This window comes from Natator depressus, chromosome 18, assembly GCF_965152275.1.
Source record: "Natator depressus isolate rNatDep1 chromosome 18, rNatDep2.hap1, whole genome shotgun sequence".
Lineage (NCBI taxonomy): Eukaryota > Metazoa > Chordata > Testudines > Cheloniidae > Natator > Natator depressus.
In genome coordinates this window covers 22114257-22130904 of record NC_134251.1, presented here as the reverse complement: position 1 = coordinate 22130904, position 16648 = coordinate 22114257, and the positions used below count along the sequence as shown (strand labels likewise).

Below are 16648 nucleotides of genomic sequence, written 5' to 3'. Positions count from 1 at the left end.
CTCCCCTGCCTGCAGCCGGAGGTGGGGGCGGGGGTGGCTCTGGGCAATGCACACTGGGCTTTCTGTGCATTTCTGTGTCTCCCGGGCCCAGGGCTGCTCCGCTTGGCAGACTTGACTTCGCTCTGTGACACGGGCCTGTGTCTCTTTCCTGCCCTGTCATTGTGCCGCGGGCAGATGCCGGCGGATGAATGGTACGTTCCAGCTGTCTGCCTCTTCCTGGGAGGGGGTGGTAGAGTCCGACCGCCCTAATTATCCGGCTGCCAGCTTTAGCATGGCTTTGTGTCCGCTGATTTCCCCTGCACATACGCCCGGGTGCGTCTGAGGGAGGGGATGCAGGGACGCCAGCCGCTGCAGGGCAGCACTGGCCCCCGGCACTCCGGATTCAGCCCCGCTCCTGCCCCCTGGGCTGCGGGGAGACGGGCTCAGCTGCCCGGGGACAGCGCAGGGTCGGCAGCGAGCCGAGCGCTGCCTGCCAGACACCGCAAAGCACAGGGCTGTGATGAGGCAGAGCGCGAGTGAGGCAAGGGCCTGCGCGGAGGGCAGGAGCCAGGGGCTCCCCCCAGGGATCCCAGTGGACTGGTGAGTCTCTGAATGGCCAGTGTTAGTCACTCATCTCGGGGCTGGAGCATGGGGCTTTCTGTGGGGTTCCCAAGCGGCTGGCGTGTGGGAAGGGCAGAGAGCGGGTCCTTGGAGCTGGGGGCATCCCTGCCACAGCCGATCCCTGGGCAGCACACAGAACGGGTCAGCTACAGGGTCAAGGCGCACCATGCAGGAGGGAGCTCCTTTGACACATGCAGCAGCCAGGGCTTAGGCACTGGGTCCTTGTCCTCCCGTGGCAGGTGGGTAAGCTGGGGCTTGGCTAACACCACAAAGCTGGGGCAAAGGAAATGTGACCACCTAGATTCAATGCCTGGGGCCCCCAAGAGCCCTGGGGCTGAATGCTGAGCACGGAGCACCGCTGAGCACAGAGCCCCGGCTCAGTAAATATTAACACTGGAGGCTGTGGCTGGGAGGGACTTCAAATGTGGGGGAAACATACGTTCAGTCCAGCGGATTCAGGGCAACCGCCAGATGAGCTGCCATCAGCTGAGCTGTGGATTCTCCTGCCTTAGCCCCGTAACTGGAAATCCAGCCTCTGCAGAGAATAAAACCAATCTGCTGCTTCCTGCCAGTGGTCGGTGACAGCAAACTCCGAGCAAGTGGGAAAGCAGGATGGCTTTAACACACTGCCTTTCCGTAGGGCTCTCCCCGGTCCCCAGACTGCCCCTTCCCTTCTCCACCTTCCTTTCAGCAGATCCTCCTGACTAATTAGCAACAACGGGGTCTGGTTCCAAGTGCACAATTGATTTAAATGACAAGCTGCAGCTAGCTCCAGCTGGACTCAGAACCTTTGGCAACAGCCGACTCCTTATTTTTCTAGCCTGTTGTGGACAAAGCTTCCCTAAGCTGCGCTTGGGTTTATCAGGCAGGTCGTCTCCAGCACTCTCGGTGAGTTGTGGCATAAGGCACCTTGGGCAGGTTGGCTGGATGTTAGGGGCGTTTTCCAGGCTGTTCTTAGAGATGAGATGCAAGAGGTGACTGTTGGGCTGGTGAGCGTCACAGCTGGGCTGGCTGTAGCACCGTGGAGCTCTGGTCTCCCCGAGGAGCTTGCAGTCTGAGACAAGTCATACAGCTCAGACACACAGCTGCATCCACTGCAACCCCCACCCCCCGTGGGTATCTGCATCTGCTTACACAGGCCTAGTTTGCATCCCCCTCTACTGGGTCCACTACCTTAGCACCAGGGATGTGTTTATAAATCTCATCACTGGAAAAGTCTGATGCAGAGACTGGTGAACTGTGAAAGAGGCAGTCGCTGCAAGGCGCTCCTGCTCTTTGGACCAGACCCTGGCCCCAAGGCCAGCGCCGATGGTTTTCACTTACAGGGTTTGTTTCAAGGTGCATACACAACGACTGGCTCTTGCCACTCAGCAGTGGCATGTTCAGGGGTCCTCAGGAAGCTCTGGAATTAGCAAGGTGGGTTGTGTGCTGGCATCAGGAGGGAAGTGCCGGACACCTTGTGTGCGCGGAGAGCGTTGACGCAGAGCCGGGCTGCATGAGAGAGGCTCGCCATTGGGCGGGGAGGACAGGGTGTGTATGGATCAGTTTGGATGACCAGCTGCGTTTGGTTTCTTGGGGATCATTCTGACCTGCTTGTTGGGATATTCTGTGTGTGGGGGGGTGGAATTTGGGGCCTGAGCGGTTGATTTCTAAGTTGCTCTGACCTTCTGGCGCCGGTTCCGTGTGGGCAGCAGACGCGGCAGCACTAGGGTAAAGCAAGGCAATGCTTGTGGCGCTTCAGGGAGCGCGCTTCCCACGGGCAGGGCACTGAGCCCGCAGCCTCTGCCCAGAACCCAGCTCGGCACAGCCAGCCTCTGCTGCAAAGCTGCCAGTCATGTGCTCCCCCAGCTTCATGCAAGATTTCAGGCTTCGCCGCTGCCTCGGGGGAGTTCGCACAGTACAGCCACAATGCACATTGAAGCATTCCTGGATGCTGATGGGTCGCTCTTGCCAACAGCTCCTCCTATAGCTGGGGGAAGGGAGGGATGGGGGTTGCTGCATGCTGCGGCCAGAGGCTCCAGGTCCCCACGCTGTGCCCAGAGTAGCCTCCTCGCCCTTCTGCTGCCCGCTGCTTTCTGCGCAGGCTACACACGAGGCAGGGTGCCTGATGCACTGACCCCACTGTGCAGACCTTGCCCGTGGAGATTTTCCATGCAGTGCAGCTCTGCAGCAAAGCATCCCTCAGAGACAGACAGGATCCAGTTGGGAGTGTGCTCTCCCGCCCACTGCCTCCCTGGGCGTGCCCAGAATGCAGGCTACTGGGAAACAGCCGGAGGTGGCCCCCTGCCCTAAGGGGCCTGACCTGTGCACTGCACCCCTGTCATGGAGTGTGGGGGAGTCCAGGCCCTGCACCCCTCTTCCTCTGAATCACTGTGACTCTCAGCCAGCCAGTAAAACAGAAGGGTTATTGGACAATAGGAACACAGTCCAAAACAGAGCTTGAGGGTACAACCAGGACCCCTCAGTCAAGTCCTTCTGGGGGACAGGGAGCTTAGACCCCAGCCTTGGGGTTCCCTGTGTTCCACCACCCAGCCCAAAACTGAAACCAAAACCTCTACAGCAGGCTCCCTCCTGCAGCCTTTGTCCAGTTTCCCAGTCAGAGGTGTCTCCCCCCCCCCCCGTGCCCCTCCTGCTCGGGTTACAGGCTCTCAGGTCTCCCATCCCCAATGAAACTCCCCTGCCACATTCCCAGGTCAACACTCCCCGCTCCCTTCTGCGTCACACCCCTCCAAAGGGGCTCGTGCTGAATGCCCATCGTCAGTCTCTGGGGTGACGTAACTGTCCATGCAGCCCAACCGTGGCGTGTTTAATCCCTGAGAGAACAGGCAGGAGTCACCGCAAATTACCGTTGCTGGGACATTCCTAACCCCCAGCAGCCCTATGCTGGGACTGGATGGGGGCGATCCCGCCCCCGCACTTCCTGCACGCAGCCAAAGCTCCAGAGCAGCTTCCTTCCAGCTGTGACCTGCAGTGCGGGGAGGGGACTGGGTCAGGCTCGAGGGACTGTGCACTGAGAAGATCCACAGCTCTCCTTCACTGGTGCAGAAGCTGGAGATGGTGTCTTGTCTGCATGTCAGGGGGGAAGGATGGAGGGGACCCACGGCTAGAGCAGAGCAGTGCTGAGGGACACCCCGGGACATGCATGCCTCTCTCTCCATGTAGCACGGATCTGCACATGCCTTTCCACCACCGGATATGGTATCAGCCGCTCACATGCAGTGGGATTATTTCCCATCCCTGGCTCTTTGATTTGGCCTTGGTAGGCATGTGCTCCCTCTGCCAGTTTACCCCTCGGGCCATCGCTTGGGCCCCTTAGCTCCTCCTGTGTGCTGGGTCATTCATGCACAAAGTGTGACAGCTGCTGACGTGGGCACTTGGAGGGCAGGCTGGCGCTGCGATCTCTAATTCCCAGCTGGCCCGAGAGAATGTGGCTCCCCCCCCCCCCCCCGGCAGACGGAGCAGTCCCAGCAGGGTGCCGGAGGGCCCGGTTTGTTCTGTTGATGGTGAACACGGTGGCTAGCTGCCACCCGCACAGCAGAGCAGCCTGTTGAGGGCTCTAGAGCCTGACCCATTTGGCAGCTGTCCACAGGGCTGGATACTGTCAGCCTAGGCTGGAGCAGCCGTTTCCTTGTCCAGCTGGACCCCGTGTCCTTGAGGCCACAGTGGCGAGTGTCTCTCTCTGCGCACCCTGTGTGGAGTGGCCGTGCAGGGGATTCCTACCGACCGCCCTGTGCAGTGGCCACTTCCCTGGAGTGCAGCAAAGGGGCGCTGGCGGAGGGACACAGGGCTGCCTTCAGCCAGCCAGGCCAAGTGCATCCAGCCCTCGGGGGCGGAGCCCCGCGGGGGCACATGCTGGTTCGAGGCTGGGGAGCGTGGGCTCTGCAAGGCCCAGCCTGGGCTCCAGCCACGTCCCTCCCCAGGCACCCGCAGGGATGGGAGGGCGCACGCCCCACAGCTGGGAGCTCAGAGCGCAGCCAGTGAATAGAACTCAGATTGGTTCTGTCAGCTGAGTCCAGACTGAGGGGGACGGGAGAGAAGTTTGAGGGTTTGCTAGTCCCTGCCCGTGTAAAGCCCACTGGGTCCCTAGAGGAGGGGGGTGCATGGGGGGCAGGCGAGGCACAGTGGTGCTGTAGCTCAGGACGTAACTGCACTGGTGGTGTGAAGCCTGCCCCCTGCTCTGTCTCTGCTTCTGGCCAGCACTGCTATCTGGGGCTGCCTTGCCCGCCATCCTCAGGCTGTGTCTGGCCTCTCCTTGGGGTGGGGAGGAGGGGGCCAAGTCTCGCCTGAGCAGGGGCCTGGCTGAGCCCTGGGGTCAGTTGTAACCTATCTGGGGCTCGTTCTTTCTGCCTTAGAGGATGCTCCGGCAGAGAGCAAACAAGTGCCCCACCTGCCCAGCTGCTGCACCCCCAGGAGGCAGGGACACAAGCTGACTGAGCCCTTCAGCAGGGAAGGATGGGTGGTAAGTGCTATCGGAGGTGGGGCAAGCTGCTCTGCCCCAATGCACACAGCCGGGCTGAGGCCCACAGTAGCTGCTCAGCAGCCTCGCACGGACAGGCCTGGCCAGCTGCCCCATGCCAGCAGCGTGGAGCTCCTTCCCAGAGCAGTTCAGGCCACACGGAGCAGAGGGGGAGTCTCCTGAGGCCGGAGCTGAGCGCCTCTTGGGACGGGTGCTTCCCAGCCCCAGCCTTCCTGCTGTGGGTTTATCATTCAGCTCGAGCCGGCTGGCCTGCAGTATCTGTTACAACATGCCTGTGGTGACTCAGAGAGAGCAGGGACTAACGAGCGTGTCTGGGCTCTGCCAGGGCTCTGGGGCGGGCCCCCGAGCAGGACCTCAGGATCCTGGCCTGGAGGGGCTGTGGTGTCAGATCTCACCTGACGCCCGGGGTCCTTGCTCTGCAGGGCTCTCTTTCAGAGGCCTGTGTCCAAGGCTGGCTAGGCACAGAGGCCTGAGTGTGCCCAGCAATGGGGGGTGCTGATCTGTGGGCGTGGAGGGGCCTGGGCGAAGCCAGAGTCCATGTCCTAAAACATCTAGGCAGCTGCAGACCTGCGGCGTCCCTGTTCCCTAAAGAAGGTAGCTCCCACCGAGGCCACGGCACAGGCTCCCCTCCTGACGCTGCTGGCCACGGGTTTGTCCCTGGGGAGAGCCGCCCTCTGGGAACCTGCCTTTGCTTACAGGGGCACGTTTCTGCCCCCGCAGCACAGCCCCTAAGGGCCAGGGAGGGGCTGCTGCTACCTGCCACAGCCACCACCCCCTCAGGATGACGAGCACTGGGAGTAGGCCCTGGCACGCAAGGCGGCCGTGACGTACTAGCAGAGCAGGCTGCCCATGGCAAGAATCCAGGTGCTCCCAAGCATATAGCCGTGTCTGTGTCTAGCCACGTGGGAGACAGTGACGCAGGTACCAGGAGGGCAGATGGCTGCAGAGCTCAGGAGCGCACAGGCCCCCTCGACCCAAGTGAACTATTTTCTCTCTGTGTCTTGGCTTGGCTCAGCCCCACAGGCACAGTTACTGTTGAGCAACTCTGGGGGCAGCACTGATGGAGGGCCAGGGGATTGGGCTGGGGTGAAACCCACAGCTGGTGGGCTAGATGGCCCTGCTTCTACCCTCGAGTCCCAGAGGAACCTGAAGAGCTCCCGTGTGGGGTGCTGCTGTGTGAGGGGCAGGCGTGGCCTGGAGTCGAAGGCTGCCCTGTGTGTAACGTGTCAGCACTGTCCAGCAGCTGGTGAGCTCCATGGGCATTAATCAGCAAAGCCTCCAGCCCAGGTGTGAAATCACCCACATCTTCCAGCTGGGGATGCTGAGCCCCACGGGGGACGGGGGGGCAGGGGAGTACCCAGTGTAGGCCCCAAGCCCACGTGCCCGTGTCCCAGCCTCTGCTGTAACCACCGAAGCACACTGCTCCCAGAGCTTACCCAGAACCCAGGAGTCCTGGCTCCCATTCTGAACCACTGGGCCGCGCTGAGGCCGTGGCAGTGGGGCACAGCTGGGCTTTGGCTTTGCTGCGTGGGTGTGCGGGGGGAGGTGGTTCCTGCTGCCCTTCTCTGGCCGGTCTCACAACGGCTGGCCTGGCCCTTAGCACCATGTGCAGCAGCTGCCCTGCGCATCTCCACGGCAATGGCTATGTAAGGCTCCTGCTGGGGCGTGAAAGGCTGAATTCCAGTGGCTGGTTAGTTGCTGGAGGAGCAGGTCTAGGCATTGCGATGGGGCCTGGCCTCCGGGGGGCATCTCTTGGAGGGGCCGCTCCACAAGGATTCCCGGCCATTGCGCGGGGCTGCATTCAGGGCTGCCAAGCTGCTCTGTGGACGGAAAGGAGAATCGCGAAAGGCCTTGGCAAGAGAGACGCGCCAGCTGATGTGTCCTGATCCCTCGGCTGGGTGTGCTGGTGCGGCCCTGGGGTGCAGGTGAGCTGCTGCCCGCTGGCACAGGCAAGCAGACGGCCTTGCTGCTGCTGTTCTTGCAGCCACCTCCCTGCTGGGGCAGCCAGTGCCCTGCTCCCCAAGGGCTGTAGGAGCTTCAGGAGGGGAGTCTCGTGGGCTCGGGGTGTCCTGCAGAGCAAGGTAAGTGGCTGGAGGTGAGGGAGGGCAGGGCGGGTTTCATGTCCGACTTCCCTCCCCTGTTAGAAACAGGTCAGTGCTTAGTGAGTTCAGGGTGACTCCCCAGCGCCCAGGGACGAGCCACAGCTGGAATAATGCTGCATTATCAGGGAACGAACAAGTCTCCCTGCCCCCCAGCCTGGCATCCCATGGACCCTTGTCTGCTCCCGGCACTCGGAGGCAGTGTGCTGACTGGAAGGAGAGCCAGTGCGAGCGTCTGCAGCAACCGCTGGGCTCTGCTGGGAGAACGGTTCCTGTGCCGGCACTGGGGAAAGCTTGGTGCAGCAGCTGGCGGAAAGGGGGGGTGGGCATGGAACCTGCACAACTGAGAGAGAAATGGGTCCCTGGGAGAGGAGGTGGACGGTCTCCCGTTGGGGCTCCAGCCAGAGGCTCCCACCTAAGCTCTGTCGGGCTAGGTCTGTGAGCTGAAAGGGAGAATTCATGTGAAGGTCCAGGTGGCTCCCACCGGCTTTGCACATTTGCATTGTACAATTCAGGGTTTGCTTTCCAAGGGCCCCAGGAGCTGGGTGAGGTCTGTGCTGGGGTGGGGGTGAGGTTCTGGCTGCTGGGGGCAGGGGTATGCTGGTATGCGGCTTCCTTCTGGCAGTGGTGTATTGATGTGGTCTCCAGTACCAACTGTGGGGACTTCCCAGACAGATCCTATTGTGTACCGACCACAGGGAGCAGAGTGTTGGCAGTGGCAGGGCCTTGGTGATCGTTGGCAGCGTGTGATGCATTTGTGGAGCAGCTAAATCTAACTGCAAAGAGGGGCTGACGGGGGAAGGCCCAGCACATACCAGGCTCAGAGAGGCTGCAGGTGACATAATTTTGTCAAAAATCAGTTACCTCTGCCTCATAGATTTTTATTTCTCTGGTGTCTTCCCCATATTGGTGGTCTTTAAAATTCAGCTGTTTGGCCTTTACTAACTAAACCCTAGGAAGCCCAAGAACAAGAGCGAATTGTCTCCGCACGTGTCTGTCTCACGAGAGCGGAGCGGCACTCCGCTTCTGCCCAGGTGTCAGGGTGACGCGAGCAGCGGGAGCGTTAGCAGTGAGGCTCAATCGCCTGCACTCATGTCTGCCGTTAGGAGACCGTGGCCTGAATCAAATGCACACGCAGTCCTTGCTCCCATAACCAACCCCCCACTAATGACTGGGGGGCTCTAGGTCAGTTAGTCGAATGGACTGTGCAAAGGCCAGTACAGTCCTCACAAAATGGGCTAAGTTTACGTTTTCCCCTCTCCGGCTGGTTCGAGTTACCGGGCTGTGAGCTGGGGACTATACCGCGGGGGGTGCCCAGCGAGCTCCCTGCAGCCTCTCGTTCAGTCCTTGCTGCGTAGTGGAGTGAGAGCATCTGTCTGTGGGCAGGGTTCAGTGCGGCGGGACTGTGAGTTCTGGCTGTAACCTCTTCCTTCGGGCCATACGCCTGCAGCCGGCTGGGAGCAGGGCTGCAGGGTGTAGAGCGCCCCAGGACAGCAGGCTCAGGGCCAGTGCGAAGTGAGGCGACCTCAACTTCCTCCGGCGAAATCGCTCCCCTCGGGGTCATTGGTGAGGCTGTCAGTTCTCTGGGGCATGAACACGCCGGGTGTTTGTACACAGAGGCCATGTACCGAGGAGTAACCAGATCCCACTCAGTGGAGTCTAGGAGCGGGGGCCACATTCGGACTGCACAGCAAACCAGACACTTGCCATGCATGCGGCTGCGCTGCAGGGTTGACCGTAGTGTGCAGATGAGTGTGTCAGAAACCCGATGTTCACGGGGTAGTTACTGGTGCCACAGCTCTCCTTGGAGGAGGTGTCGCTTGGCAGGAGCCTGCGAGGCTTACGTTCCAGCTGTGAGTGCAGGCTGACGGGTGAGAGGGAGTGAAGAGCTGGAGCAGCGGAGAGTGTGGGGGGAGAGACTCAGACCCCCCCACATGCAGCGAGAGTACCGTACCTAGGCTGGGCTGTGGGCCTGGGAGTGGAAGCCTGTCTGGGCAAACAAGGAAGAGCAGATGGAGAGCACACTGAAAATCTTACTCATTTCAAATCCAAGAGGTGCCTCACCTGCTTAGTCACCATTCTGTCATGGCTGAGATTCCACCCAACCCTCCCAGAGAGATGAGTCAGTGGGGTTTGCGTGGAGGACACAGGCTGTCTGGCTCGCTCGGGAGACTGCGGGAAAGTCTCCGGCTCTGGAAGAGACAGGCGGCCCTGTGGATCGTGGAGCTTCCCTGTGGGGTGGTCGCTGCTGGCTAAGCTGAAGGTGCTGCATTTGTTGTTGGCTGCTGTGGCCAGAGGTGAGTCTGGAGCCAGGGGATTAGTGGTTTGTCTTTCCATGAGCCCTGAGTCTGCCTTGGCAAAGGATACTCGGTTGCTCCTGCTGCTCGGGCCATGGGCAACTGGCATTAGGTTTCCTAGTTGCTGCGAGCTTTAAAAATTCAGCAATGAGCTGGAGCTGCTGCTGCCTCATTCCCCCTGCTTCAGCCAGGCGGGGTTTGTGCTTGCCTCTGAGTTTCAGAGGGCTTAGACTTGCCGTGAACTGTGCCAGATCTGTGCTCTCCACCCTCTTGGCTGGAGGTGACACCTGTGTGCTGCCATCACCTCCTCTGTGTGTGTGTGTGTGTGTGTGTATGTGTGTGTGTCTGGCCCCCCTGCAGAGACATCCCAGCCGCACTCAAACTCACATTCACTTCCTACAGCAGGCCATCTCCCTCCCTGACTCCCTTCCATCTGTGTGGAGATGTTCAATGCTGCAAATACTGCATGTTCCCTGGCCACCAAACTATCAGCCCGATCAGGGCTAATGTGGCTTCCTAGCTGCTCGCTGGGCTGACTCCCCTTGACTCTGATGACCCCAGCTAGACGCCTGACCTGGCTCTTGGTGACATCCTGGAGCATGGAGATTGTGTTGTCTTGGGAAGTTGGCAGCAGCTGCAGGCGCAGCCCGGGTCTCACATCTGACAGACAGATTTTTTTTGGTCCACTCTATGAGAACCATGTGGCTGCATGGCAGAGAGCCTGGCTGTGTTTGGGGGACTTTGGATTGTGGAAAGTTGTGGCCGGGATGAGGGGAAGGCTCAGAGCTACATCCCCAGGTCTGCAATGGCTAAACTACTTCCTAGGGCTGCACCTGGGCTTTGAGCTGTGGATGGAAGGGGGGAGTTAGATAAGGAGAAGCTTCTGCCAGTCTCTGCTCACTTCCATCCAGGAGCTCAGAGCGCTCTGAGCATTAATGAATGAAGCTGCCATGGGCAGGGGGTGCTGTGGGGATGGTCCCCTTCTGGCAGAATGTTTAAATGACTTCCTTAGGGGCACACAAGATATTTGTGGCAGAGCCTGGAATGTCACCCAGGAGTCCTGTGCTTTATCCATGTCCAGGTTTCCTCTTGCTACTGCAAACCCCTAGTGCTGCCCTGAGCAGGCTACAGGGGCAGGAGATCCCTGAGCATGCACACCGGTAACTGTGTGTGTGTTTCTGTGTGTGTGTGTGTGTGTGTGTGCAGAAAACCCTGTGTGTATCACCAGGTGACCTCCAGGTGAGCTGTGTGTGTATGGGTGTGTACATCAGCCCCCAGTGTAACTCTGTGTGTATGGGGAGGTAACTGGTGTGCACACTCACAAGCCAGTGACCCTGGCATCAGATTGGGGGGGGGAAGTAAATGGTGGTACTCTCCCAGGCTCTGCCCACTATCCAAGCTCCACCCATTCATGATGCCAAAATCATGTAGATCTTCATTGTGTAGATCTTTTTACAGTGATTGTCCTTTCCTGCTTCAATCAGCAGAGAAAGAGTTAACAAATTTGACATTATAATAGCCATCATTAGTCTTCAGAATGAACACTGAGGCAAATAGAGGCAGTTCTCATAGTAGGCTTTCTGCAGATATGGCTGGGTTAGTTTGCATTCAGTTCACATTTTGAAGGTTTTCTATACAACCTTGAGGGCTTGAGTCTTCATTTTTTATGAATGAAATGTTACATTCTGAAGTATAAAATGCAGCCACCAGGGAAAAGTACCAGATCAGCAGCCCAGCTGGGCCTCTGTGCTTGTGGTTTCCACTGTGCTGATGTGCTCACAACCCAGCCCCGCACCAGACAGCATGTGATGAGCTCCTAAGGCAAGTCCCCTGCTCTTTATTTGCAAGGGTTCAGCATAAGAGCAGAACTGTTCAGTAAGGAAGAGCTGCCAAACCCTTATGGCTTTGAATACATAGGGACCCAGATTGGGAGCTCTGTTTGCACCCATGTATTGCATGGCATTTTGACTGACTAGCGCTGGCCTAGCTTACTTCCCTTCCAGCTGGTCTCCAAGGGACCAATCAGGCCTGATCTACACACAGCTTTTGCATCAATTTAAATGTTTCCTCCCCCAAATTGGTGCAAACACCGTGTACAGACCATCCCAGAGGGGTGTTTTATATGCAGCACCTTCTGCTGGGAGCTGCATTTGTGGGCCAGGCTGGTCCAGCAGGGCACAGGAGGCTCAGCAGTCTGTGGATACCATTTGGCTAACTCCGGGCTCTGATGCTTCTGAGATGTCATCGATTCCAAGGCCAGAAGGGACCATCGTGATCCTCTAGTCTGACCTTTTGGATAGCACCAGCCAGAGACCTGCCCCAACGCAATTCCTAGAGCAGATCATTTAGAAAAACATCCAGTCTTGAGTTAAAAATGGCCAGTGATGGGGAATCCACCATGGCCCAGGCTCAGAGTTGGTCACCACAGTGTGTAGCTTGGTCTTTTTATCTGAAACTACCAGGGCTGAGGTTTCAGTGACTTGCAGTCCGACTCTGGGGCCACTGACTTCAGGCTGTGGGTGCGTCTGGGAGCGAGGCAGGCACCCGTTTGGGTGCATGTGGTCGCTGGAGTTATCCAGGAGAGGTGCTCCCAGTCCTGGCACAGGCGGTGCGCAGGGGTGCTTGCCGCGGAAGAGGCCCTTGGCCGCAGAGGCCATCTGGCTGGCTTGTCCCAGGAGATGTGCCGAGCTGCTCGTCTTGTCTCTCACCAGCCATGTGAGCTGCCACGGCAGGGAGGGGCAGGACAAGCTGTACTCAGAGATCCTGCTGGGCTGCCTGCCTCGGTGAGGAGAGACATGCCCCACCCCAGAGCCCCAGTGTGGCGTCGGGAACCAGTCCCAGGTGCTGCGGGACTACTAACCCCGGCTCAGCCTCTGGCTCCGTGGGCTAGTGGGTGTCCCGGTGCAGGGCAGTGCTGTGCATCCCCCTTCCACCTCCCTCCTTAGACCTGTTGCTCTCTGGACGTGGCAGCACCTCTCAGGGTGGATATGCACCCTGCAGCGGTGGGCTCTGTGGCACCATGGGGTGATCACGGGCCCAGGAGTGGTACCCACAGCGCTTCTGAGCCCGTCATTGGTGCGGATCCAGGGCCTGCGGCCCTTTGCTATGAGCCCATCGTCACAGGAGTGCAGTGAATGCAGGGCCCCGGGTTTGACCCCGGTGGGACTGAGTGCACTGCAGGGAGCATCCTGCGAGCTGCCTGCACTGACCTCCGAGATAGCCTAGTGCTTTCTGCTCTGTGACTGCACCTCCCCAGAACTGAGCGCCTCCCTGGTGCGCTGACTGAGGGTGGGGAGCATGGGAGCTGGCGTTCAGGGCATGGGAGCAGATTGGAGCTGTGTGGGAAGGCTCAGGCTATACCCATGGGAGTGCAGGCCAGGAGAGCTGATTCTCCAGCTTGCCACTGGCAGAGCTCGGGGAAGGCTCTGAGCTTTGGAAGAGCCTGGAAAGGAGAACTTGCGGGAACAGATGTTCATGCTGGAGGAAGAGACTTCAGGGAGTTGAATCATAACCCAGACTAGCTCAGCACCGTTCCCCTCCGGCCTAGCCTGGGGAGACGGCTCTTGGCCTGGCTCTGCTCTGTATGGCACCACCTTCCAACCCAGCCTGGAGGAGACTGCTGCTGGCTTGGCCCAGCTCCATGTAGCTTCGTGCCCCGCCTGGGGAAGATGGGTCTTGGCCTGGCCCAGCTCAGCACGGCCTGCTCATCAGCCCAACACTGAGGAAGGCTCCTGGCATGGCCCAGCTCGGCCCTTAGGAAGGCAGCTCCCGTAGAGAGCACGGTGCAGCTCCTGCTGGGGCAGGGCTCTCTGGACTGGCCAGCACTGAGTCGCAAACCCAGATAGTCCAGGAAGCCCAGGGGATGCTCCAGGCTGTGGTGCCACAGAAGGGAGCGGACAGGATGCACCTGTCATGGAGTCCCTGGGCGATGCTCTGGAACTGTTCCCCATGAAGCCAGTCAGGACTCCGGGGAAGTCTCCTTTCTGTGAGCAGCCTGTCTGCAGGACACAAAGCTCACACAAAGAAAAGGAGTACTTCTGGCACCTTAGAGACTAACCAATTTATTTGAGCATAAGCTTTCGTGAGCTACAGCTCACTTCATCGGATGCATTCAGTGGAAAATACAGAAGATGTTTTTATACACACAGACCATGAAAAAAATGGGTGTTTATCACTACAAAAGGTTTTCTCTCCCCCCACCCCACTCTCCTGCTGGTAATAGCTTATCTAAAGTGATCACTCTCCTTACAATGTGTATGATAATCAAGGTGGGCCATTTCCAGCACAAATCCAGGGTTTAACAAGAATGTCTGAGGAACAGTTGGGGGGGGAGGGGGAGGAATAAACAAGGGGAAATAGGTTACTTTTTATAATGAATCAACCATTCCCAGCCTCTATTCAAGCCTAAGTTAATTGTATCCAATTTGCAAATTAATTCCAATTCAGCAGTCTCTCGTTGGAGTCTGTTTTCGAAGTTTTTTTGTTGAAGGATAGTCACTTTGAGATCAGAAATCGAGTGACCAGAGAGATTGAAGTGTTCTCCGACTGGTTTATGAATGTTATAATTCTTGACATCTGATTTGTGTCCATTTATTCTTTTCCGTAGAGACTGTCCAGTTTGACCAATGTACATGGCAGAGGGGCATTGCTGGCACATGATGGCATAGATCACATTGGTGGATGTGCAGGTGAACGAGCCTCTGATAGTGTGGCTGATGTTGTTAGGCCCTATGATGGTGTCCCCTGAATAGATATGTGGGCACAGTTGGCAACGGGCTTTGTTGCAAAGATAGGTTCCTGGGTTAGTGGTTCTGTTGTGTGGTTGCTGGTGAGTATTCGCTTCAGGTTTGGGGGCTGTCTGTAGGCAAGGACTGGCCTGTCTCCCAAGATTTGTGAGAGTGATGGGTCGTCCTTCAGGATAGGTTGTAGATCTTTGATGATGCGTTGGAGGGGTTTTAGTTGGGGGCTGAAGGTGTAGTTTCTTTTGGTAACTCTCAGTGGGATCAGAGGGTAATGGCTTGTAGAAAGTGGTGTTGGAGAGCTGCCGAGCAGCCTCTTGTTCATATTCCGACCTATTCATGATGACGACAGCACCTCCTTTGTCAGCCTTTTTGATTATGATGTCAGAGTTGTTTCTGAGGCTGTGGATGGCATTGTGTTCTGCACGGCTGAGGTTATGGGGCAAGTGATGCTGCTTTTCCACAATTTCAGCCCGTGCACGTCGGCGGAAGCACTCTATGTAGAAGTCCAGTCTGCTGTTTCGACCTTCAGGAGGAGTCCACCTAGAATCCTTCTTTTTGTAGTGTTGGTAGGGAGGTCTCTGTGGATTAGTATGTTGTTCAGAGGTGTGTTGGAAATATTCCTTGAGTCAGAGACGTCGAAAATAGGATTCTAGGTCACCACAGAACTGTATCATGTTCGTGGGGGTGGAGGGGCAGAAGGAGAGGCCCTGAGATAGGACAGCTGCTTCTGCTGGGCTAACAGTATAGATGGATAGATTAACAACATTGTTGGGTGGGTTGAGGGGACCATTGCTGTGGCCTCTTGTGGCATGTAGTAGTTTAGAAAGTTTAGTGTCCTTTTTCTTTTGTAGAGAAGCAAAGTGTGTGTTGTAAATGGCTTTCCCCCTTCCTGGGTCTGACCTCGGAGCATTCAGCATCCTCTGCCCCTCCATGCGCTTCCCACAGCGAGTCCGCTGAGGCGGGGCTCCTGGGGAAGCCAGAGGGTCCTGCCCCCCAACTTCGCAGTCAGACATGACTCTCGGCCAGCCAGTAAAACAGAGGTTTATTAGACGACAGGAACATGGTCTAAACAGAGCTTGTAGGTGCAGAGAACAGGACCCCTCAGCTGGGTCCATTTTGCGGGGCAGTGAGCCAGACAACCACGTCTGCCCTTCACTCCTCATCCCCAGCCAGCACCAAACTGAAACTCCCTCCAGCCCCTCCTCCTCTGGGCTTTGTCCCTTTCCCGGGCCAGGAGGTCACCTGATTCCTTTGTTCTCCAACCCTTTAGCTCTCACCTTGCAGGGGGAAGGGCCCAGGCCATCAGTTGCCAGGAAACAGGGTGTCGGCCATTCTCTGTGTCCAGACCCCTGCACACACCTGCCCTCCAGGGCTCTGCAATGATCATACACCCTTACCCCACCACCTAGATACTTAAGAACTGCCTATGGGAAACTGAGGCACCCCCACACTATTCAGAGGAAACATTAAGAACAGTCCCACTTCATCACAGCACCAGCCTCTGGACTCGTGAAAGCACCTTAGCCCTGATGTCAGTGGGAGGGTGGGGGGTGGGGTGGGAACCTATGGGATCGGAAGGAGGGCAGGAAGTTGGGGTGGGGTTGGAGGTGTGTGGGGTGGACTCTTCCCCTGCCTTACTCCATAGACCCACAGGCCCCCTCTGCTTCCCCCCGGGGAGTCCTGCCTCAGGAAGATGGGACTGAGCATTCCTGCTATCCTGCGTGTTCCCAAGGGCCATATGTGTCCTCTGTCTGGCCCCTGCCTGGGCCTGCCTCCCTCGCTGTGTGTCATCTTCTCCAGCTGTCATGACGGGAGCCCCAGCGTGAACGGCTCTGAGGCCAAAAACGTCCCGAGCGGCCATGAACGTAGGCAGACTCCACCTCTGACTGCCTGACTCCTCTCCCCCAGGTGTCAAATCTGCATGTTGTAGTGAAGAATGGTGAAAATCCTGCAGCTCTCTTGTGAATTCTCGTGAAATGAAAGCTGGTGGCACTTCCAAGGCCTGTTGGGGGATCCCCCAGACGAGCTTAGGGTGGGGGAGGGGAGCAAGCTGGTTGCAACGGGGACCTCCTTGCTGTGCAGGTAACTGGGCTGCAGGGGCTCAGACCAGCCCAACATGGGGAGGGGTCCCTCCGCCGGGGCACAGCACTGGCCATAGCAGCAGGCAGAGGTTAATTTGTAATGAAAGAGGTGCCAGGGCTCATTAAGAATGCAGCAAGCCGAGAGGTGCCCTGCGGGGCTCAGCCCTGCCAAGCCCTGGCACAGATTAAGCCCTGACTGCATGTCTCAGACCTGGCACCCAGCCCAAAGGGTGACCCCTGGCCCTGTTGCAGGCAGACCCCGGCCCAGTCTCTCCCTCCACCGGATTCTCTTCTGAGCAGCTCTCTGGGATATACCAGCATGCCAGGGATTAACTCCATAGGCACAGGGTGC

The 16648-nt window shown here is 58.0% G+C and overlaps 1 protein-coding gene across 5 annotated transcripts in view; it reads left to right on the top strand.

Annotated features, from left to right (window-relative positions):
• Positions 1–16648, top strand: part of PLEKHG5 (pleckstrin homology and RhoGEF domain containing G5) — a 120154-nt gene that overhangs the window by 71188 nt on the left and 32318 nt on the right. Inside the window, exon 1 of one of the 5 annotated variants that reach the window (XM_074975257.1) lies at positions 104–191. The exons of 2 other annotated variants lie outside the window; for them this stretch is intronic. In XM_074975257.1, coding sequence (XP_074831358.1) covers positions 189–191 — 3 coding nt within the window. In that variant the 5' untranslated portion in view covers positions 104–188. Of the gene's footprint in view, positions 1–103; positions 192–254; positions 580–1909; positions 2017–16648 lie in introns of those variants that run through there. 2 more of the 5 variants (XM_074975258.1, XM_074975256.1) reach the window with 2 other exon arrangements.